The following is a 25,093-nucleotide window of genomic DNA, read 5'->3' as shown; positions in this document are numbered from 1 at the left end:
TCTATGAAAACATTCACTATATCCTTGAATTCTTTTCTGTTGCCTGGCCTAAGTCTGATGTTAGAAAGTATTTGCAAAAAAGTTTAAAATCTCATCTCTCGGTGGCCTCTCCGGGTCTTATATATAAGCGCAGTGCAATGATTTAAGAGGGCAGCTACTGCCTGTGGCTCTGTAAAGCATGTTCAATGCTATCCCCTTAGTCTGCCAGAGAACATGCACAGTTTGTAGAGCAATCAATAGCAGGAAATCTCCTATAAAAAAAACTAAACAACTGATCACGAATGAAAATCTAGGGAAAAGAAAAATCTCAGGGCTGCATTTTTGTAATTACATTGATGTAGTCGAGATGGGGCGCGGCAGTTACTGGCCAAAACAAGGTGAGATGTTTCTTTCAGTGAATCATCACACATTGAGTAGCATCCAGCAGCAAAGAGGAGCATCTGATGTGCAAAGTCTGTGGTGCGCCAGCCTCTGGCATGCCGGAAATGAAATTTGCATCACCCTTCTCTAATCCAAACCCCAACCTTAACCTCTTACTTCACCCTTAAGCTCTGACAGAGAGCACTTGAAATGGACTTCAGCCTTTTGCGTAGTTGAAATTAGCTTTTTTTTTTTTTTTTTTTTTTTTTGCAGTGCAACATATTGTGTGCATTTCCGTCACACCAGAGGCTTGGCACATCAGGGGCCTCTCCAGTTCTTCAGCTAGATACTGTTGCAGGCATCAGTCATGGAAAGCAGCATCTCTACATTCTCTACATTACGTTTTGGCCCCCTGAAGATCTTCTTGGATACTCAAATTACACTCCGAATTTTAGTTTCCCATTTTCTGCAGCAGTGGAGCAGGTGTTGCACCACAGCCGGATGACCGCAGATGAAATACTGTACCTGAGGTTTTTTTTTTTTTTTTTTTACTGAATAAAAACTCAGCAATAGATTTGGATGCAGGGCTGCCTTGCTGACAGAAATATTACATGTTTGATGTTACACTCAACAGAATGAACATTACCTACATTTTTTCTACACAAATGCTGAAGACACACTGAAGAAATGTGTGGAGATATTATTTAATGATAATGGCTCTGGGTAACAGAGAAAACATATTTTAAAATTATTGTTATTATAATAATAATAATTATTATTATTATTATTAATTTCTAGCATGATGGCCTGAGGATCAGAAATACCAACAAAGAGTCAAGTGTTTTGTGTCTTTTGTGACAGCCAGAGTATCGTTCCATCTCTCTGCTCTGTCTTCCGGCAACAGGCTCTTCACATGCCTTCGAGAGGCCACTACACTGGTCCTGCGGGCCTGTTTGTGCACAGTACATGAGCTTAGTTTGTTGTTCTGCATTGCTTCTGATCCCCACTGCACTCCCCCTTTCTTTTCTTTATTACTGTGACACACCATATTATTCTCAGCATGAGGTCTCAGACTGAGAGAAACAGAGAGAGTGAGACAGACAGAGAGTGAGAAATGCTGAGAGAAAGGCATGCAGATTGCAATTTTAGTCATACAAACATTTCTCAGAGGCAGAGCTGCTCCAGAGGCAGAAATAATCTCATTGGCTGAACCATTATTTTTATTTATTTATTTTTTTTTCAGCGAAGAAGTTAACTGGCAAAGTTGGTCGGCTTTCACAGACTTTTTGTGAGATGAGCACAGTGTCTTACAATGAAAAACTTTTCCCCAGTGGAAAAATGTCAATATATTCTAAGTGAGTAAAAACATAGTAAAAACAAATGTGCTACACTTGCAGTGAAACAGGTACTCATCTGTCACATCTGTCTGAAACATTTGTTGTTGTCACATTGTCATGGATGTTGCGACCACAGTGCATGGAGCCCATTGCCTTGTTAAATTCCACATCAAGTACCTTTTTTTTTTTTTTTTTTTTTTTTCAGAGCACAAGGCTCGTCTGATGGCCTTCAGGTGAGGCACAACATTATTTTGTCTGTGGCACATCATTGGTATCGGCTCATAACGGCTTTAAAATAAATATTAGCATATCAAATAAGGGAAAAACAAAATCCAGTATTGTGCATCCCTAATAAAACTAAATGTAGCATGCTTTATATAACCAAAGTTGAAGAAGTCTTCTTATTTTTTCCCAGTGAACGTGTAGATTTTGAAAAGTATTGTATTTTATGTCTGCATCAGCCATTGGGCCTTCACAATAAGAGTAGGCATAATACAATGTTAATTTCACTACAGGAGAGATTTGGTGTTCTAAGCAATTACAGTGCATTCAGAAAGTATTCAGACCCCGTTCACTTTTGTTGCTTTTGTTATGTTGCAGCCTGATGCTACATTTTTTTTTTTTTTTTTTTTGCAAATTTATTAAAAAGGAAAAACTGAAATATCACATTGACATAAGTATTCAGACCCTTTGCAACAACACTTGAAATTTAGCTCAGGTGCCTCCCATTTCTCTTGATGGTTGCTGAGATGTTTTTATACCTTGATTAGAGTCCACCTGTGGTTAATTAAATTGATTTACCACAGGTCAATCAATTGAATTTACCACACACCTCTCCATAGAAGGCCTCACAGCTTGCAATGCATATCAGAGCCAAAACCAAGCCATGAGGTCAAAGGAACTGCCTGCAGAGCTCAGAGACAGGATTGTTGCAAGGCACAGATCTGGGGAAGGTTCCCAAGAGCACAGTGGCCTCCATAATTCTCAAATGGAAGAAGTTTGGCCCAACCAGGACTCTTCCAAGAGTTGGTCGCCCGGCCAAACTGAGCAATCATGGAAGAAGGGCCTTAGTAAGAAAAGTTACCAAGAACGTGATGGTCACTCTGACTTAAGGTGCTGAGAAGAGGAGAATGTGCATTATAGTGCAGTCAGTGCAGTCTTGGGGATTGTGTGGTCTGCTGGGAGCACTGCTTGTTGTAGAGTCTGATGGCTGCACGAAGGAAGGACCTGCGATAGCGTTCCTTCACACAGTTTGGGTGAAGCAGTCTGTCGCTGAAGGAGCTCTCCAGTTTAGTTAAAGAGCATCATAGCACTTTGAAACTTTGTCAGCAAGTTTGTGTGATATGGGCAAGTTAACATCTACAGACTACAGTAGGCCGTGTAAAGGAAAAGGTAATAAGTAACTGGCAGCTGGTACTGACAAATCAAATGCTGACAGACATTTCTGTGTAAAAGGACCACACACACCTTTGCATAAAAATTATAAAGATAAGAGCGGTCTATATTGCAGCGCATATGCATCACGTGCTCTCATGTTGCTCTCACTGCCTCTCAAGCCGGTTTCATTGGTTGAAGTGGAAACATAGTGTTGCAGCATTCGCTTCGCCAACAGTCTGCATGCATCTTGTGTTCAATGTAGCCAAGGCGTTAGCTTGGAAGCCCCGTACGGAACCCAGTTTGAAAACCACTGTTTCAGCACAGCGCTGAAAAGCCCCCGAATGGAGTCCTTAATGGTGTTTGGTCGGCAATTTGTCTCATGCACTGTGGTCATTAGATATTGTCTTCACTCATGAAGATGTTGGATACCTTAACTTCAGTGATTTGACTCCTTAACTGATATAGGCCTGTGAGCATCACGCCTGTCATCACCTGCTTCCACCACTGTACTGCAGTGAGCTAAACTGAATGGAACGGGGCTGTGAGGGGAGAGAGATCAAGGGCCCAAATAAACACAAGAAAAAAGAGAGAGAACAGAACATGGAGAGAAAGCGTGAGAGAAAATGGAAAAGACAGCAGAAGAGTAGAGAGAGTGCAGGAAGTGAGAGGAAAAACAAAGAGATGGAGGAGTGGAAGAACCTTATGAGGGGAGGAATAATAAGAAATAACAGCAGGGGTCTGAAGCTTTGTTTTTTTTTTTGTTTTTTTTTTTTGTTTTTTTTCTGTTCTGTCTCTGGACTCAACCTCTCATGTACAGGCCAATTGTCTCTTCCCATCACTACCCACCCACCATTACTATTCCTCTCACCTCCTCTGCCTGAGCCACTGGCCAGCTATCCCTCTCCCAACGCCTCTCTCTGTTTCTCGCCTTCTATTCTCCAGTGTCTCCTCTCCACCTCTTTGTTCCTTTCATCTGCTTCTTTGTTTCTCTTACCCGCCATGTCTTGGCTCTGTCCTCTTTCTCCCTATTTCTCCTCCCGCCTCATCCAGTCTCTTCAGCCTCTATTCCCCCTCTCTTTATTTTCCCTCTTTGAGTATTGAATAGACCTTTATTTTGACAGACCTGCAAAATTGAACATCTGTGTCACAGTGACACAATCCAAGCTCCTGGGTTCCACGTTGAAATGGCCACAGTGTAAATATCTTTTGTATCTTTCGATTATTGTAACAGTTTGCAAAGCTGTTCCTATATGAACCCTGAGCTTGTTGTCACATCACAATGTGAAAATGTTGTGCTTGTTTGGGTTTGAAGTTGAACTTGCTCCCGCACGTCACCATCTGTCAAATCCTTGTCAGCTCTCTGCTCCTTTTCAGCCGTTCTTCATCTCTCTCCCTGTTCCCTGCATCTATCATTTCTCCCTCATTGCCATCTCCACCTTTTCTTTGCTCTCATTCTCTCTCCCTCTCCTTCTTGTCCTCTCTCTCGGCTTGTATGAGGTGCTAGACAAGAGAGATAAAGCATTCTGCTCTCTTTCATTATCAAGCCATCCGTCCACTCCCTGCTCTCTGCTATTATTACTGCCAGACAGAGTAAAGAGAGAAAGAGGTGGAGGGAGAGAGTGTCTATCATTTTATCGCACCATCTCTCCATTTCTCTGACATCTCAGGCTGTGGTACTCTTCCTCTAGTTGTGACACAGAGCGCGGGAAGTGCTGCAGAATGGTAATTTCTAAACAGATGCCTCATTCCAGTTCATCACACTTGTGGTTTTGCCCTCCAGCATGTCCACATTGACGTCACGTGTTTCACTGATTATCAAGACGGTCAAGTTCACGCTGTTGACCAGTGTGCACCGGAACATAAGAAGGAAGGGACAGTATGTCATAGCAACAGTCTCCATATTTGCACTTGGGCTAGACCTTGGTGCCACCAGTATGGAAGATCAACTATGTAACAAAACACACATTTTCATATGGCTACTTTGAGAATAAGTATAACTAGTTAAACACAAGTTAAAATAAACATGTTATTTTAAGCCCAGGATGCTCTGATGTAATTAGATTCTCATAGAAACAATACGTTTAAAGCACATATGAGTGTAAAAACAAATGGTAGCCGACTTCCTTTTTTTTTTTTTTTCAGCAGGTTCAGGAATGGTAGGCTGGGGGAGGAACACTTCTGCTGAATGCTGATGTCTTGGTATCTGGCGCATGAACGTGAACTGAAGAGCGTAATACTACATGCGTGGGTGGTTGATATTGGTGAGAACATATCAGGCCTGGACTGATTTACACACCAAAAGCAAAGCTGAAGCTATGATCCTGTCCAGCACACTGGATGCTTGCACTACCAGCTGTATGTGTTGGTTTGGGTGCACTCAGGGTGCTGTGAGGTCACTTGAAGCATGGGTTATACCGTGTGTGTCCATCCTAAACCCTGTCTCACAGGCAGGACAGTAGGCATGAATTTTAATTTACAGATTCGTGTCCGCAGAAATGAATTGTCCCTTTTTTCATGAACACATATTCTCCTGCACTTTCAGAAGGGGCTAAATTTTGGTAGCTTTATTCAGCAAAAACATACACTACTCACAAAAAGTTAGGGATATTCGGCTTTCGGGTGAAATTTCTGGATGAACCTAAAATGCATTCTAACTTTTACAGGTGAACTTAATGTGACCTTCTGTAAACTTTTGAATGCACATGTCCAACTGTTCCATGTTTCAGTACTTTTTGCACAAGTTGCTGTTCTCTAACAAGGAGCTTAATGGCAAAATTCACATCAGGTGTTTGATGCTCCAGCTCATCGAGGTCGTATCATTAGGGAACGGCTGCTGGAGACTGGGGTACCTCAGATGGAGTGGCCTGCACTTTCTCAGACCTGAATCCCATAGAAAACCTATGGGATCAGCTGAGTCGCCGTGTAGAGGCTCGGAGCTCTGTACCCCAGAACCTCAATGTCCTGAGGGCCGCCCTTCAAGAAGAGTGGGATGCCATGCCTCAGCAGACAATAAGTCCACTTGTGAACAGCATGAGACGTCGCTGTCAAGCTGTAATTGATGCTCAAGGGCACATGACAAGTTATTGACACTGACATTTTTTGTTGTGGTATATCCACCACTGTTGTTGGCTTTTGTTTCAAGAAATTGTTTGAGATGAGGAAATCACCAGTGTATGCTTCTACTTAAATGCCCTACTTTCATGATATAATATCACTGTAGCGTGAACTTTTTATATTTTCCATAAATTTCACCCAAAAGCCAAATATCCCTAACTTTTTGTGAGTAGTGTATATCCAGATGGGTTTAGGGAAATGTTAGGTTTAGGCACCAAAACCAGAAACTGGACATGGTCTCAGTCTATGGGAATGAACACTGGTCTTACCTCAGACTCGAACCCGGGTTGCTGTATGAAAGTCATGTTGACTGACCCATCCAGCGCCCCACCTTCTTCCTAATGTAGAATTCGTTCTTTATAATACCTACAGGCCTCAAATATACTTCCAGTCGAAATACCTCACTTTTAAAGCTGAATGCTGAAAAACAGACAATTCATGTCCATTGACACAAATCTATAGATTTGATTTTGGTGAGTGTGTCACAAACTACGGTGAGACTGGGCTGTCATGCTATTGAAAATGTCCACATACATGCACACCTAGTTTGAAACCAAACATGTCTGCAGATAACCTCATGAAAATGCCTATTGTGTATGGTCTCAGAAATTGGTCTTTGGGTGCTGTAGAAATGCCTGTGATGCTTACGCTTTGAAAGCAACACAAATTATGTATATGGCTGGAGTGGGAGCACTTGTAGGTAGATCAATATGGCTGCATGTGCACCAGGATCAGCACACTGCAAAAAAAAAAAAATCTCCATCTTGAGTCATTTAGACTCATATTCCATGTTAAACCCCTGTTTTTCCTTCAAACAAGGTAATGAATCTGCCAGTGGGATGAGATAATCCCACTTGTTTCCAACACTAATCAACTTGTTTCCAGAATTTTCTTGAATCAAATGTCATTTCCTTGATCTGCCTTAGTCTGCTTTGTTCCAACATATTTATATTTTTCCCAGAAAAAAAAAAAAAAAAAAAAATCCTGACATAAGTGAAACTGCATTGGAAACAAGTGGGACTATCTCACCCCACTAGGAGATTTTTTTTTAACCTTGTTTGAACAAAAACAATATTTTAAGACCTTTAAGACCTTTCTTCCTCTTTTCAAAGGAAAGGACAGGTTGTTTTTTCACTAAAAAGCTTAGCAGAGTTTTAATAGACTGCAATATGCCATTAATATAAAAAAAAAAAAAAAACTTTTCTGAGCACATTTTACGTTTCAAATGAGCCTTCAGAGTTGCTTTGCTGTCAGGACTGGGCAGAACAGCCTTGTGTTATCAGGGTATATCATACTGGACCGGGCTGCAGCAACATCTTAGACTCACTCCAAGTCCACACATTAAACTCAAAATTAGAAATCTGTCTCATTACGTATGCTCACGTTATTAACTTTTGGATGACATGGCTCCAGGCGTCTGTCACATTTTTAATGCTGTGGATGTTTTTACTGTCCCAGTGTTTCCATTTGTTGCAATTGTTTTTAATTTGTGTGCTGCTTTTCTCAGCCAAGACTCATTTAATAGAGAATTTTATTCTCAGTATGGCTACCCTGATTAAATACAGAATAAGTAAATACAAGAAAAATGCACTGGTTTAAGTTACTTACTGGTTTGGACTGGATTTCTTTGGCATAGAGAGGTTGGAGGAACTCAGAGTCCCCCTCCAGTTTCAGGCCCTTCTCTGTTATTCTCAGGTTGCCCATCCCGTCCTAAGAAAAACAAAAACACACCCACAGTTAGTTCCTATGGCCTTTTGGCGACAAGTCACATCAACCTTACAGTGTCACAGTGATGTTTCACACACTTCCAGCAGCCACCATCTATACACTGAAAAAATAAATAAATAAATAAATAAAAAATCACAAAGCCATTCTGTCTGTCTCATATTCAGAGTTAAAATTTTACTTTTCTTAAAGGTAAAATTTGTTTCCAGAATTTTCTTGAATCAAGTGTCATTTTCTTGATCCCACTAAGCTGTCTTAGTCTGCCTTGTTTCAACATATCTATACTTGTTCCCAGCAAAAACAAAACAAAACAAACAAGCAAACAAAAAAAATCCTGAATCAGGTGGAACTGCACTGGAAGCAAGTGGGACTGTCTCATCCCATTTGCAGATTTTTGTTTGACTTGTTTGAAGGAAAAAAATAAATAAATAAAGACTGAACATGCAAATACATAAAATGTTTAGATTTTTTTTCCGGTGTAAATACAAATCACTTATGGCAGCTGTCACATTGCAGATGCAGCCGTTGAAAATAACTTTATTTACTTATTTATTCATTTATTCTCTGTGGCAACTCCTATAATGAAGTGATTTTGACGTGCAGTGATGTTGAGCTGAGATGATTGTATGAGGAAGCGATATAATGCTTTTATCTTTTTTCTTTTTTTATTAGCTGTAACATGATAGGCCTGTTTTGTCATGCTGTTTATTGTGTCTCAGGTTCATTGCTGCAGTGGCAGTTGATTTCCCTCTGGGATAAATAAGATCTCCATGTGTGAGAGACTAACAGCATCTGGTAAGCAAGACTTTTTGTTGATCAACCAGTACAGTAAAACTGCATACTGAAGCACAGCTGTTTGTCTAAGACTCACTTGCTGTGTATGTCAAGGGTAAGTCAGTGCATTACTTGTGGACATGCCAAGCCTAATCATAGTATTCTCTTGATGTGTTTCTTGCCAATATGTTGCAGCGCCATGAACAGGAGCTGCAGGCCGTGACCAACACCTGCCATTTCATTACTGCCACCTGCAGCTTCATAACAAACACCTGCTATTTTTCAACGTGCCAAGACGCCTGCGTAGGAAAATCTCAGGCTAATAGCGCAGCTCCCTGAAAATGCGGGGAAAAAGGTGTCATTTAGATACAGAGCACAGCTCGTGCTCACAGAATAAAGCTGCACACGCCGTATTAAAGTGCCCGCCCCACTTGATCAGCTGCCATAATCACTCTCATGGAGAACAGTCAAGATAACACACCTGGCTTTCCAGTTAGCATTAGCAACTGAACCACTGGCAAACACAGCCTACAGCTTCTTACATGCATAGAAACAGTGCTTCTGCAAGTTTAGTGTTGTTTTATGACACATATTCGTCTATATGCAACACATTATCACAATAGATCATGCAAATTGATGGAAGTATGCTCTCCTGTCAGAAAACACAGACACAAACACAGTATGAGAGGGTTGGGACAAATGACCTGTGTGGTTGCATGGGCTGCAGGACTTACATGTTCATTTAACTCATTGCACCATATTATGCTTGTGTTAGCATTTTGGTTACATCAGCTCTAAGTTTGTGTCAGTTACCTTTATTAGGATGCAGGTTTAAACATTCTGTAATTGTTTGGTCCTTAGTTCAGAGCCACCATGCAGGGCCAGTGTTGGTGATGTCACGGCTGACATCACCGGGTCAAACCAAGTGAAGGCTTTTGTCTTTCTGTCGCCGTGCCTCATTTGTTTGTTTGTAGCAGTGTAGAGTGATATTCACATTACGAACCCTTACACAAAGCACTTCAGTTATGTGAATGAGCTTGTATGTAAGTTTAAGAATGTTATTTTGCTTTCCTTGTGGTACAGTTACTGTGGTGGTCTTTATGTGATGGTACTGGCTGAAGGGGTGTTCGGTGTGAACTGTAACTATAAAGTCAGTCTGGTTTGGCACCTTGGGCAGAGAGGTGAGGCTATGCTGCCACAAACATGAACTCTTGGACTGATTTGCCATTTTCCTTGTACTCTTGTCTTATTTGCCTGAGTTTACATGTAAAATGGAGAGCACTGTAAATGAATGTTCACCTAGGAGTCTACCTAGCGACCACCTTCCTTGTCATTCGAGACAGACTTTTCAGCACATTGAAAATATAAATATCAGTGAACACAAAATAGTAAATGGCTATGCCTTTAGGAAGACAATACAAGTCTCCATCTACTGCATACAGCACTGATGTACTACAGTGCTTTCAGTTTATTTCATCATGATGCTATTTTGCTATTCCTATTTTGTTATTTCAATATTTTGTTATTTCAATATTGTGTCACCTGTCAGTCGAACATGTGGGTAGTGTTTAACACTTGGTTGATCAGTGTGGCGGCGTGTTCCTCGACTGGATTTGCCGAACTTGGCTGACAACAAAGCAACTTTCTCTGCAGTCCCACCTCACCGTCGACTTAACTTCACAATCAAGACGGTGCCGACCGACTGCTGTGATGATTAACAACAACATTTCCCATGATTACCTGTTTTTCTGTGTACAGTCTCCGAGTAAACACTGAGCCCGCTAAAACATCCTATTAGCATATTATGTAGCAGGAAAAGCAGACACTGAACACCGAAATACACGATCAGGGAAGTAATGAATATAGAAATTAATTATTTCACTCATCATTTCACAGTGGTCATGATGGTATTAAGTTCATTATGTTCACTTTAGTATGTTTATTTATTTTGCAGATGTCTCTGCACATTATTTTAAACATTCATTTATTTTTCTATTGATTAACAAATGTGCTCATTTGTTCCTAATTATGGCTTATTCTGTCTTCTGTAAAGGTAGCTGCAGACAAAATGCAGAGCAGGAGAAACTAATATTTATTTTCATTTTTATTGAATGGCAACTCACCGTAAGCCAAGACAAACTTCTGTACCTTCATGTTACATGTACATCTTTATTATACATTTGACATAAAGGTTATAATGAAAATTCAGACCTGCCATAAATAACAAGAGAATTTTGGTACCACTTCAGTCAGAGGGTATTGCAGCAGCATTACAGGGGCTTCCACAATCTCTGTCAGTATACCAGCACAGCAACACACCAAAGGATATTAACCGCCGATGATGAGAGGAGATTCGGTGAGAGGAGACTGGCTCAGCGGCCGCTTTGATTCAGACACGACTAGCAAGGCTGACCCTTCGCTTTCCATCCAGTCAATCTATATATTTTATATGAGATCACCTGCTGGATCATTTCAAAGAATGAGAGACAATGGGGCGATAGAAGAATGAGGCAGAGACAAAAAAGCAAGCTATCTGTCCATGTGATCTTCTCCGGCAAAGCCTTTTTGTTTTCCCGGCGTCTTTTGATCCTGCAGTTTCTGACGAGCAAATGGAGATCAAGACCCCTTGAAATCCCAAAGTATCTGAGGTGGGTTTTCAAGCCTCCTCCATGTAATCCTTTCCCCCTACTGTGTAAACCACATTAAAATTCTGGGACCGTTGCAGCAACAGGGGGGAAGAAAGCAGAACGTGTTGTGATTGAGAATGATCCCCACGTGTAAATCGGAGGACCCATCAGAGATAGTCGGCTAACGTCATTTAAACTCAATTTCCGGGTCTTTGATGACGAAAGCCGGCTCTCTTTGACTGTAAGTGCGAGAGAGGAGATATATCTTGCACCTACTTGGCGTTTCTCCACAATGCGTTCTTTAATAGACGTCTTTATCGTCAGATTCAGCCATCGATTTCCACCAAAGGGTGCCGCAGATTCTTCTGGCTCCCTCTTCGCTGTCATGTACTCGTTCGCTGCGTCCTCCCGCTCGCTAATTTTTATCACTGCCTGGCTAATCGCTAAGGATACATAATAGTTCTCTATCTCTGCCTCTCCTTCACACATTTATCAGTTTTTATTATTTTATTTTTTTTCCGAGGCGTTCTATTAAAATGGGTATCACTCAGCTTAATACACACTGACAAGGAGCTGAGCTTCAGAAATCCAGCTTTTTTGAACATGACAACTGCAGTTTCAAATTGGTTCTGGTTTGTAACATTCAGAAACAGCTGATAGCAGCGCTGGTGCAGAGTACGCCTCTCCAGCGGCTCCAGCGGTGCAGTCGAGACAGATCTGGTTTCCCCAGCTGAGTGTAACGTGTATGCTCAGTCCCCTCAGGAAATGAAATGGCACGCTGTGGAATCACAAAGTAATGACGTAACCTCTACCTGTGATTAATGAGGAAAATGTCTCGCAGGTTTTGTGTTTTTTGTTTCTTTAGGGAATCAAGCATAAGTGGCTCGCAATCAAAAAATAGATCTGCAATCAAAAAAAAGTTTTCTTGCAAGTAACATAAATTTGTGATTGAAATGCTAATCAGTGCTTTTTTTCCAAACGCTTTGTTTGCGAGTCCAAACGTTTTGCTTTCTGTTGAGCTGAATCTCATGGGCGGGACGTACGCTGAAAGATGTAAGCCATGCCTCTATTGGCCAGTTTCAATCAGAGTGACACCTTGGCAACATCCACAGTTATAATATCATAGTATTACATTCACATCAGCTGTTACACTTATATTATGTCAGTATAGCAATGGAAGACTTAAAAAAAAAAAAAAAAAAAAAAAATTGCGCCTCATATTTGCGCCTTAAAAAAAAAAAGGCACTGGGCTGGGAATTTTGTGTGTAATCTTGAGTTAAAAAAGCTGTTTTTCTTTAGTAAGCTTTAGTAAATCAGGGGCTATTATAATAATTATAATAAACCCCTCCTTCATTTTTGCACTTTCTGGCTTATAGACCATTAAATACATATTCATCACTTCTGAGGTCAGTTCTAATGCAGCTGTCAATCACTGAAGATGCATTTCACATCTGTTACAGGCGCTACCAGATCACCTTCAGGCTCACATTATTGAATTATTCCAGCGGGTCTCACATAGGTGGATAAATCAACCTGTAATATTTCTGTGGTAATCCTGTAGTAACTGCAACGCACACATATGCATGGCTGCTATAATATTTCTGTAGTATTCCTATAGTAACTCTATCGCCTCTAGGGTTAGAAAGAATGTGTTTAATCGTACCGAAGCACAACACACCCGGTGTCAATCAATCTGCACACAGATGATAAATCAGAATTGTTATTTTTAATGCACACAATGCCATTAGCACCCCCCTAAAATCAGGTCAGTCACTCTATTCTGTGATGAAATCTTTTTTTTCTTCAAATGTGAAAAAAAAAAAATCCAGTGGGATAAAATAATCCCACTTGTATCCAATGAAGTTTCACTTTTTGTTCTAGGAAAAAGCATAAATTTACAGTTTTTCTCGATTGCTAAGACACATTTCTCGAAAGTTGCTCTCCTTTTCTCTAACCTGTGAACACAAAACCCAATTTTCAAGCTACATTCACAAAACCTCAAACTCCTCTTGCAAAACCAAACTTTCACCTCAAAACAGTTCAATCTGTGCTCAAAACTGAACTGTGTTGTCAAATTGTGCCCCGAGTCAATCAAAATTAAAAACACTACTGAGCAGTCACTAAACACTACATAGAAAAATAGAAAACACAATGCTCAGGACATGAAGCTGTAGAAATAAATGTTTAGTGTTCACTGTAGGCTAAATGCATGTTGCAAAACAAAAAACCTGTGCATTTAGCACTTGTACATAGTAAAAAAAAAAAAAAAGTACAAAAAACAGAAATCTTCTGTATTTACACGTAGCACTTGCAGCACAAAAACAAACAGAAATCTTGTGCATTTAGCACTTGTATACAGTAAGCCTACGTAAAAATAAAGTACAAAAATATACATGGAATACTAGGCCTACAAACAGTTAGCCTAACCCTCCATTACAATACTACAGTACATTGGCACAGTGATGTACTGAAACATATATTTACTTACAGTATACTGTGGTACAGTATATAGTATAGTCATACAGTAATTGCTATCAACATTTACATACTATAATGTCAAAAAAGGTAATTACCTGTTCTCTTCTCTAAATCTTGGGATTATGGTGGACACAGTGAATCTACTGATGTTTGGTTGTACCCTGTGTCTGGCCTCCCTCATGCTCATACCATGGACAAGAACATGGTCAATCACAGTAGCTCTGATTTCATCAGATATTACTGTTCTTTGTCTTCGCTGACCACCTTGACCACCTCGACCTCCTCGACCTCTTTGACCACCTCCACCTCCTCGACCACCTCCACCTCCTCGACCTCCTCTCACACAAACTCCTCCTCTCAGATTTCTCTCCATTGTAGTGCCTCACAAAGCAGTGCTCTCTGAACTGGCTTATATATGTTCTCTCACATCTTTAGCCACAAGTGTGATCACTTTTGAGTTGTTGTGTTCAACCAGTGACACCAGTGCTTTACTTGTGTTTGACTTTTGCCACCAGTGCTCACCATTATGCAGCACAGGAGCATCACAATGAAAATGTGTTGGTAAGGTGTGTCTAAACAGGTGAAACGTGCTTATGATTTTGCCAAAAGAGTGACTGATTCAATCAGTGGGTTCAGGCAATGGAGCATTTGGTTCAGACAATAGGGTTTAGTGTTTTAGCAATTGAGAAAAACTGTAATAGCACAACAAGGCAGAATAGGGCAGATCAGCCCGGTATGATCAAGACAATGACACTTGATTCAAGAAAATTCTGGAAACTGGCTAGTTAGCTCATGATGCACCTCATCCCACTTGCAGATTGTTAGTGTTTAAAAAAAAAAAAAAAAAAACAACATTTTTTGATGTTTTGAATCGTGGACCTTTTCACAGTGCATACCCTCCTCCGCCCACCTTGGTTTCCCTGTCTTCCTCCCTCTATGAACTCCTGCCTCTCCCTCTACAGCAGCACCCAATCCTCTGTGAAACACTATTGTAACCACAGCTATTTACTTCAGCTTAATCCAGCTGTGCCCATTTTGTGTTTTGTTTTTTGTTTGTCATCAGTCAAATTGTGATATTCAACTGACTGTAAAATTGTAATTACACTCGACTCAAAACACCAAGCACACCTGCACTGCTTTTCTTTAGTCAAAACTCTGATTTTTTTTTTTTTTTTTTTGCCCTCTACATTGAGCGGCACGCTGCAGCCGGCACGGCTAGGCAAGACTAGCTGAGGCGAGACGAGCGGCCATGAATAATTCACGCTGGGGAGAGCGCGCGCGCGAGAGAGAGAGAGAGAGAGAGAGAGAGAGACCTATGAACACTCAGGTGTGTCTCCTCCCCTCCCCTTTCCTCTCTTAACTCCACTTCCTCCTCTTCATCCCCAGTGCCCCTCCTCCTCCTCACTGTCCCCTCTTCCCCTTCGCTCCCTCTTCCCCTTATTGATCTCCTCTAACTTCATTTCTCCTCTCTTTTCCTTCTCTCTTTCTTCCTTCCACATCTCACACCTTCTCTCTCAGTTTGGCGTCACAATCAAAAGTACTCATTGCCAAAACAAAAAAACAGGAAACAACGCATGAGAGCAAGATTCAGACAGCAGCATCACTGTGACGAAAATGGGCGACAAATGGTTCAATAATGTTGTGCTAGCTGATCCCTGAATCAATGGATGAATCAATGGACAAACGTCATTTGCACCCCCCCCTTACTGTTGATCTTTTTGTTTCTATCTGTTTTCTTCTTTTTCCCAACCTCCACTCTCTGTGCACCTTTATCCCTCTCTCATTCTCATCCCATCTCTCTCTCTCTCTCTCTCTCTCTCTCTCTCTCCAGCTCGCCCACCAGCAGTGAGCCAGAGCGTTCGCTGCAACAAGAACTAAATTGATCTCCACTCAACGTAGCGTCGCCACCACTGTCACTGCTCTGCTAGCTTGATTTTTACTGGGAATTTATTGTGTGTGCGTGTGTGTGCATGTGTGTGTGTGTGTGTGTTTTTCAGCGCCTGCAGTTGACTTATCGGCTCACCTGGCTGTGTGTGCTGCAGGTGTGTGAGAGCAGGAGAAAACGTTTGTCTTGTAAATAAGATTGTGTGTCTCCACTTCCCTGAGCAGTTCTTCAGATTTATTTTCTGCAAGCGGTGTGTGTTACAAACACGGAGATGAGGAGGAAGACGAGGAGGAGGAGGGAGGAGCGGGAGGAGGAAGAGGAGCCAACAGCTGCAATGGCCAAGATACGATCTGATGTGACACCGGAGTCGAGGAGGGAGGGATGGTGTGGGCAGAAACAAACACGCTGCTGCATGGTGACAGCTATTGAGGGTCTGCTCTGTGTGTGTGTGTCTGTGTGTGTGTGTTGGGGTAGGGGCTCTCTATTGCCACTGGCATCAGGTGAGAGAAGCACCATCAGTGGGGCTTTTGCACCAACAGTGGGAAGAAAGCACACTGTGCTATTCCAAACTGATTATCTGTATCATTTCATTAAACAACTGCAAAATGGATCTATTTACACACTGCAGAAGATATCTCCATCTGAGCAAGCCATTTATTGCCCTACTCAGTGTTAAAATCCTGCCAGTGGGATGAGATAATCCGACCTGGGAAAATTCTGGAAAGTTAGCATTGGAAACAAGAGGGATTATCTCATCCCACCGGCAGATTTTTTTTTTTTTTTTTTTTACTTTGTTTGAAAAAAATAAGATTTTAACACTGAATATGACACTAAATGACTTGTTAAGATTGTGACACAGAAACAGACAAGGTCTGTGATTACCTCAATAGTCCAGTAATTTTAGGCCAAAATTGGGGTCAACCTAGGACAAATTGCCAGAGAAGCAAACTCAACTGATTTTGTATCCTCAGTTTGTCCTGAGTGAGGGGAAAAAAGTCCCAAGGAATCCCATTGGTGGAAAGTTTTGAAAATCACCTATTTATGACCATATATGAGCACCTTGAATTGAAAGGTTACTATATAACAGTGAATTAAAAGGTTACTATATATATAGTAACCTTTTAATTCACTCTTTAAATATCTGTTCTGGCATTTATTCCTTATATTCCTTATTAGCGCATATCAAATCAGATCATGTGTGATATGCATGTGTAAACAGAATAATTCAAAGAACTTGTAATTGACTTTTTTTCTTGTCTTTGTGTGTGTAATCAACTTGTGAATTTTTATAGTGATATCTGAAAGTAAAATGTTGAACCCCTTTCCCCTGTGTGTTAAAAACAGTGTTTTTGGTAATATGTGGTGATAAATAGGTGATTTTCAAAACTTTCCACCAATGGGATTTCTTGGGACTTTTTTTTCCCTCACTCAGGACAAACTGAGGATACAAAATCAGTTGAGTTTGCTTCTCTTGCAATTTGTCCTAGGTTTTTTCATAAAATGACTGGACTACAACAAAGAAGAACAACAGTCCTTTAATTTAATTGGATATTAAAGGTCATGGTTTTGTTTGGCAGCCGCCTATAACAGTAAAACTGCTACTACTACTACTACTACTACTACTACGAATAATACTAATACTAATAATAATAATAATAATAATAACAATAACTGAAAAAAATCACACAAAGCAATTAACCACTTTATCTGCCAGTGTGATTTATTACTGGCAACGGAAAGTGCCAAAGCCACAGAAGTGAATGGATCAAAGCCTCTGTGTCTCACATCAAATAACAAACAGCCGCGATCTGAGCAGTAAGGCCATGACTGTGTTTGGTGATGGCGCGACACTGCTTGTATCCATGGCAACAAGATAAATATGTCAGCCTGGTCCGCTACAGCGCGTGCAACATCTCTTTTTGGTGATATATTTTGTGATATTTCAGCCGTTTGTGATAATATTTCAGGCTATGAATATGGATTGAATTTGGATCTCGCTTCTGGTAGTTCTATAACATTTTAAACATTGTACTTTGTGTTCGTTATTATGATTATTATTGTCGTTGCTGTAGTTTTGTTGTGGTATTGTTAAATGTAAATGTATTTTGTTCGTGCTGTTATTATTGATTGATTGATTGATTTACTCCCCAGCTACTGATAGAAATCTGATCATCATTTGAGACTCTCTCTGTGACGTCTATGAAGTTATAATAAATCAGTTATAATCTGTAATAAATAAATTGTTCAGTATGAACATAATGGGAATAGCTGTTTTGCAGTGTCCATTTGTGATTAGATTTTTTTTTTAATCATATTTTCTTGTATCACTAATAAAACCATGCAGCCTTGCACGAGGCCCGTCCCATCACTTCTTCTCCTTCTTTTCTCTCTCTTTAGTAACAATTTGTCCAGTGTTTGCAGGCTCCATGCTACTGAAATTTCTTTATCTCTGTATTACTCCATCCAAATCTGTCTTCACTCTATTTTTCCCCCATGTACCTCTCTCTATATCTTTATCTAAACCCATCTCTCCCTCTCTCTAGCCCCATCTATTTCTCTCTATCGATACCCCCATGCCCCAGATCCCCTCGATGCCTCTCTCTCTCTCTCTTAAGTCCAGATATGTTTGGAATCAGGGAGTCGTTCAATAACGTAGAGCTCTTGGCCTATTACTGATCGTCTGCATTGATGTGCATCAGACGCCCCACCCGAGGCAAAAACAAACACAGATGTCTTAACATTCTGAGGAAAATATTTCAATTCTTGAAGCCTTTTGCAGACTGCACACCTGACAGCACTTCAGTATACTTCAAATCCAGCCGCAGATACTTGTATTTTTTGGTGAAGTTTTGGTGAAGAACCCACTTTCCCTCATCTAAGTTATCATTTTACACTGTTAATCTTGCATAGCCACGTAACATATCTCAACCCACCTCACACCAGTGCAGTATGATATTTTGTCTGCAGGTGATGGCATTTTAATTGCCTGTGATTTCCTTAAGGCTTTGGTAAATCAACACTACAATGAACAGCAAGCCTTAACAAGGTTCTCCATGTTCATCGACCCACCCTGCTATCCTCCTTATGTGGAGTTTGTCACTTCCTTAATACCACACCACAGTGTCATTTACAGGACCACGACAGGTTGCTTAACTTTAAAACCTACCCATAGGTCATAACAAGCTGCTGTACAAACAACATATGGGGTAATTTTTTTTTGCCGGATGACAGTCTCCAATGTTGCAGGCCAATGAAAACATCCCCTCCCACTGAACACTAGACGTCATTTAGATTGTTGTGTCGCGGCTGTTTTTGGCTGTGTGTGGCCCACAGTAAGCAATAGACAAATTACATTTAAGTAACACATAAACAGCTGTTAATATCAATTCTGCCAAGTTCACATTCTACAAAGTATAATTATAGCATAACAAGTGCACAATTAGATTTTGGCAGCGTGGCTCTGTTCTGGAGCTCCCGGCCCGTCCAGCAGCAGCGTGAGAGCCGAAGGCGGGCAGAGCAGCAACTGATCCCCTCAGGGGCTACAACTGAGCAGAGCCTGTAGCAACAATGACATCAAAGCTATGCCACTGATACAGTACAACACCGATAATACTTGGAAGTCACTGTTGTAATCGTCACAGGTCCGACTGACAGAGTAATTAACGATAAGCCTCACAAATGCACAGGATATGAGGTACTGTGTGAGCTGGGGTTGGGGTGTAGGTGGGATTTTGTCCAGTATGCACGAGCATGGGCACTGTATGATGGGTATAAAGTGTGTTAAGATATGCTGTCAGACTGGGAACTAAGCAATCTGTCTGATTTTTAGCGATCACTGTCAGCTAAGCATCCGCCGTTAGATTTTGCATTTTGCATTTCTCATTAACGACACGGCCTGTCATAACTTAGTCAGGCTTTGCGCAAATACACCAAAGAGGTTCATGCTTCATGCTTTTTGTCTTGGATCTCAGAAAACTAAACGACTAAAATGAATACCTAGTCTAAAATGAATACCCAGATGTTGAAGAAAATTTCATTTTTAAGCCCTCAGCTCAGCTTTAGCCTGGATGTTTAGATCGCCCTTTAGAGCGCTTACATTTTAGATGCGCAGCCTGTTTCTTTTCTAAGACAGAGACAGGGTAAAAAGATGAAGTAGAGCAGCAGAGTCACAGCAGTACAGCAGTGTGATGACTGCTCAGTTTAAAATTTCACTTGGCGTTTGAAAAAAAGTGACATCTGCTCCCCCAAAATGGCTGAGAGCGCCATAAACAAAAATTAATTCTGGTGCTTTTTATAGGATAGTTTAGAATTTTGCATCCTTGCTTTACAAAGTGGTTCATTCTTCTATATTTTTTAGTGAGATTGCGGGATGAACTTCAGACGATGCTTTTTTTTTTTTTTTTTTTTTCTTCTCTAAATGCATACACAACATCTTGAAAATTGGACTCTTTGGATGTTTCTTTCCATTGCATCACACCTTGATCTGCTTCACAGTGAAGAAACCTGTCATAACAGGCTGCTCTGTGCCGCGACCTGCACCCCACTGCACAGGGCATTTCATCTGCGCGCCCATGGCCACGAGCCGAATACCAAAGTCGCATTACAATCTATCAGAAAATACGCATTGTAAATGATGTAGCACTGCGGATTACCTAGACTTAAATTACAACGGCCCACATAAATCTCCCCCCCAAGGCAGCTTTAATACATTCGCTCCTTCCAGCACATGTGAGCAAATAATGATCATGTGCGGATCGCAGATAAACTCGGTGCGAGCGAACCGAGCCATGTTTGTTTGCCACAGGTAAACATATTATTTTTTTTTTACATGACGCTCCCCGGGGACGAACTGCTCCCTTGTTTACCGGCGTACCTGCATCGCCATTTCAAATGCAAATGCACTTTTACATCAACGCACAAATGAGCGCACATGAAAGGGCGCTTTGGCCACCTGCGAGCCCTTTGACAGAGCGTTTGGGGATTAAAATGAAGCAAACATCAATTGAGCAGCAACAATATGTCTCCTCCAGCCTATTGCCTCTATGCTGAGAGCTTTTTTCAATCAGACTTTCTCGGTCCTGTGTGGCTGCCAGGTTGAGGGAGGACTTGCTCCATTGTGGCCAAACTCCAGACTATTTCATTTTTCAATTGATGTATTTGATTTAAAAAAAAAATGTGACTTCTGTCCTGTTTCTTCCACCGGTCCAACCCAAAAAATGTGACCCTAGGAGGCCACCAGACACTCACTTCTCTTCCTCTCTCGTTCCACCGCTGACAACGTCATGTAGCAACACAATGCGATGGCTATCAGTGGAATTGGCTTTGAGATTGCTCCTCAATGACAAACCCCTATTCCTCTGATCGAGGCCCCTCAATGCAACACCACCTCATCCATCAATGGAGCCGGTGGGGAAGGGGGGGAGTTTTGGGGTCGCATGAGGACAGAAAAGAGAGAACGAGAAAATAAAGATAAAAGAACGAAAAGGAGGAGAGGCATCACTTTTTTTTCTAATGCAGCTTCATTTTATTCTGCATTTTTTTTTTTTTTTTTTTTTTTACTGGGGACAGGTATAAATATGTTGAAACAAGGCACATCAGCCCACTGATATCAAGAAAATGACACTTGATTAGAAAAGAAAAAAAAAAACTGTTGTTTTTTGTTGTGATTATTACTTTACTTCTTGTATTTACTTCATGCATTTTTAACATTGTACTTATTTTATTCATATTTAACTGTACAGCACTTTGGTCAACTTGGGTTGTTTTTAAATGTGCTTTATAAATAAATTTGATTGATTGATTGATTGAAAAAAAAAACCTGGACACAATTTGATTAGCATTGGAAAGAAGTGGGATTACCTCATTTCACTGGCACATTCTCAACCTTGTTTGAGGAAAAACAAGATTTTAACACTTAAGATGAGACTAATGACTTGTTAAGAAGGATTTTTTTGTGGTGTATTGATAAAGGCAGGGAGAAACGGTAGGAGAGAGGAGGAAAACAAACATCAATGGGGAGAGTAAATAGGGAGAAAAAGAAAACAAGGCTGACTGCATAAGGAAGAAGACAGAGACAGAAATGAAGGGAGGATGCAGACGATCCGGCATGGAGTGAGGAGAAAAAAGAGAAGAGGAGATAGAAAAGAAGAGTGCAAAGAACATGATGCTTACAACTTGTTAAGGTGCGGATTTTTGCATTGAAAGACAGAAGGGGGGGATGGGAAACCAAAATTTGGAAAGACGAACGGGAGAGAAAGAAGAAGAGAAAAGTAAGAACGAGAGGGAGATCTGTCCGTTATAATTAACCCTCCAAAACAAACAGGACCTCTCTCGTCTCCTTGTTGACTCTGATAGCGGCCTTCTCCATTTCGGCTGCCTGTCCCTGCAGCTGCCACCTGTCACTGTCACAGGCCTATAGATTTCCTATTAACTTCATATTCAGGCGGGACGTGCGCCGTGGCCCTCGGAGGACCATTGCGGAGCAGCATCGAGGCTTTCTCTCCGACAGTGATTGATGTGTGATAGCACAAGCCTGCGGTGCCGGTGTGGTGGATCTGTGCCACATAACGGGTGTAAGGTTATTCAAACACACACACACACACAAACAAACAACGAAGTCCTGGTTATGGATTTTGAAGCTGCACTATTAAATTTACATGGATGAATTACTGTATACTGCCAGAGAATCACAGACAGAGATTGTTTGGTATTTATTCATGATTTCTTGTTCACATCACTTGTGAATATTTCCCAAAAGTGGTAAGATGTTTCAACTGGATGCGTCTTTTCAGATTTAGTGCTCACGTGGCTGATGTTCTGACTTGTTTTTTTTTTCAGACCCGGCGGGCACAGTTTGCACAAAAATGTGAAAATTTTCCCATTGGAATCCGTCCTGATTTGTTCATAAAGCTCAAATATTCATATGGACAGGCTTAAGCAGTGCCGGTGGCTGCGTCGTCTGAACTTGCACTAGCCAGAGGCATGCCGGTTGCCATAAATCCTTGGCCTTGGCTGGCGTTGAACAGTGCATGAGCTGATGTTGATTAGGTGCAAACAGATACAGTATGCTCAGTTCACCAAAAACATTCACGCACAGCACTGTATCTGAGGGAGGATTTTTCCTTTACATGCTTCACCTTAAACTTAATCCTAATCCGAATATTAATATCAACTCAAAACCCAAGGCCTGAACCCTTTTTTCTCATCTCTTTATCCTTGTAAGGGCAATTCATTTTCATAAGCATAGAAACACACACACACACACACTACTGCCTCCCCTTTCCAGCCGAGGGGTTATGAATAAATTGTGACGGTAGTCCAAGCGATGCAATTATCTCCTGGTTAATAAGTAATTATTGTGGGCTAATTGGAAATGGTTATTGTTTTTTATGGCTCTTGGTGATGTTGATATCGGAGCGTGAAGCGTTGGGAGGGAATTTCATCAGTGACAGAAGGCAGTTCGGTCACTGTCACACTCTTGTTTGGCTGCTTTGGCCAGCGTGAAGTGGAGGAGAGCATGTGTGTGTAGAGGTGAAGCCAGTGTAGCAACCTCACTTCCTACTGCTGTTCATGATCTGCTAATTATGTGCTGCTTTTATTTTTTATATGCTGTTTTATTAGCATTATTGACATTTCCAAAAGAAACTTTTGTGGAAAATAGGGCTGGGACATACATATCTTTGACTAAATATATGTGATGATCCTGTAGGGATGATCATTACTGATATGGGTATGATGACCAGACAGGTAGAGGAAAATTACAGAGAAACTACAACAGTTCAGAAAATGTCACCCTTTACTGTACTGCAGCCTAGAGTTCTCATCGGGCCTGAAAATTAAGACCCGACCCGACCCGGGCACTACTGGGCCAGCCCGAGGCCCGACCCGACCCGACTAATTAGCCGAACTTTAGGCCCAACAGCCCGATAAAGCCCGAAAAAAAAAAAAAAAAAAAAAAAAAAAATCGCCAAATTCGCCATTATTTAGCAGAGCCGGTCGGCCGCGGCACCGGGGCACTATCAGTCGGTATCAGGCGGGCCGGCCGCGGCACCTGCCACCATCAGGCAGCTCACCTGTCAGATCCGGCAGACCTGACGGGTGGCCGACAAAAACCGTCCCTGCTGCTGAGTCTGCCAGCACAGCGGGATACTGCTGCAACTCTCTCTCACTTGTTTGCGCGCTCGCACAGCTGGTTGTCTGTCTGTCACTGAAAGTTTAGCCTCCAAATCCAATCCAGTCTCTCACTCTCTCCACCAGTCACATAAAAATGAAACGTCATAATCAATAACAGAACACATAATTCTATTTTTTTATTTACAAAAAAAAAAAAAAAAAAAAAAAAAAAAAAATCCCCCACAGAACCCGAAGCCCGACCCGACCCGCCCAATTCACGTAAATTTTAGGCCCGACCCGACCCGTCGGGTCGGGTTCGGGCAGAATATGAGAACTCTACTGCAGCCTTCAACACCAGGGAAAATGTTTATATAATGCCCCCTCTGCGCCCCCACTGGCCTTGCAGTGGAAATGCACAAGTCTTTGGGTGGCGCTTGGGCTCAACTGGTTTATTTCTTTATTTTTCTTTCATTCTTTATTTGGATCCCCATTAGCTGCCTCCGAAGTAGCAGCTACTCTTCCTGGGGTCCACAACAAACAACAATAATTATCACATATTACAAATCTCAATAAAAGCAGTTAACAATCCTAATAAAAAACCTTTCCAAGACAAATAAAAGTCAAATGAAAACAAGCATCACCACACCTTAACTTATCAATCATGGTTGTTCAGTTCAATTCATTCACATTAGCGTTATTCATCATGTGTTTTTTTTAGCAGCCTCTTAAAACTTGCCTTACTGGGTGCTTCAGTATTTTATTTATTTATTTTTTTTTTTCAGGATTTTTATATTCCTCCCCTAGATTTTAACTTATGTTATTTATTTATTGAAATAAAAATCCCATTTTTGTAAACTCTGATGCCTGTCTCCACTATATGTTGAGGTCATAAGACAGGGTTGTAACATCTATATAACTCCATATAACTCCATATAACTCTTTGACTTATACACATCATGTTTTTTTAATATTATTTTAACTCCTGTAAGTAGACTAATGCATGGGCAATACAGGCTTTTGTGAACTAAAAAAAAAAAAAAAAAAAAAAAAAAAAAAAAAAATAGTATTATTCCAAGTAATAATCACAAGTAGTCTAGCAGTATTTGCATACATGCATGTGAGGAATACGTGTAAAACATTGGTTTGTGTTAAAAATGGTGTGTGTGTGTGTGTTAGCCACGTACTGTATAAGCACACCATGTTTTGTATAAAATATGATTAAAATGTTTACACACCATTTAAATTTGGTTTCTATTACTTTGAAGCCTGAAATGAAAACCCATTAAATTAATTTTTCATTTTCA

General features: G+C 40.9%; 1 protein-coding gene across 2 annotated transcripts in view; it reads right to left on the bottom strand.

Moving 5' to 3' along the window:
* sgcd (sarcoglycan, delta (dystrophin-associated glycoprotein)) overlaps positions 1-25,093 on the bottom strand; it is a 182,252-nt gene that overhangs the window by 113,885 nt on the left and 43,274 nt on the right. For both annotated transcript variants that reach the window (XR_003929407.1, XM_030069681.1), the window contains exon 2: positions 7,797-7,898. Coding sequence is in view for 1 of the 2 variants with exons in the window: in XM_030069681.1 (XP_029925541.1) it covers positions 7,797-7,898 (102 nt within the window). In the remaining variant the exon portion in view is untranslated. The remainder of the gene's footprint in view (positions 1-7,796; positions 7,899-25,093) is intronic.

This window comes from Myripristis murdjan, chromosome 14 (genome assembly GCF_902150065.1).
Source record: "Myripristis murdjan chromosome 14, fMyrMur1.1, whole genome shotgun sequence".
NCBI classification, from domain to species: domain Eukaryota; kingdom Metazoa; phylum Chordata; class Actinopteri; order Holocentriformes; family Holocentridae; genus Myripristis; species Myripristis murdjan.
Note: the sequence above shows the minus strand (reverse complement) of the source record. Positions and strands in the feature narration are given on the sequence as shown.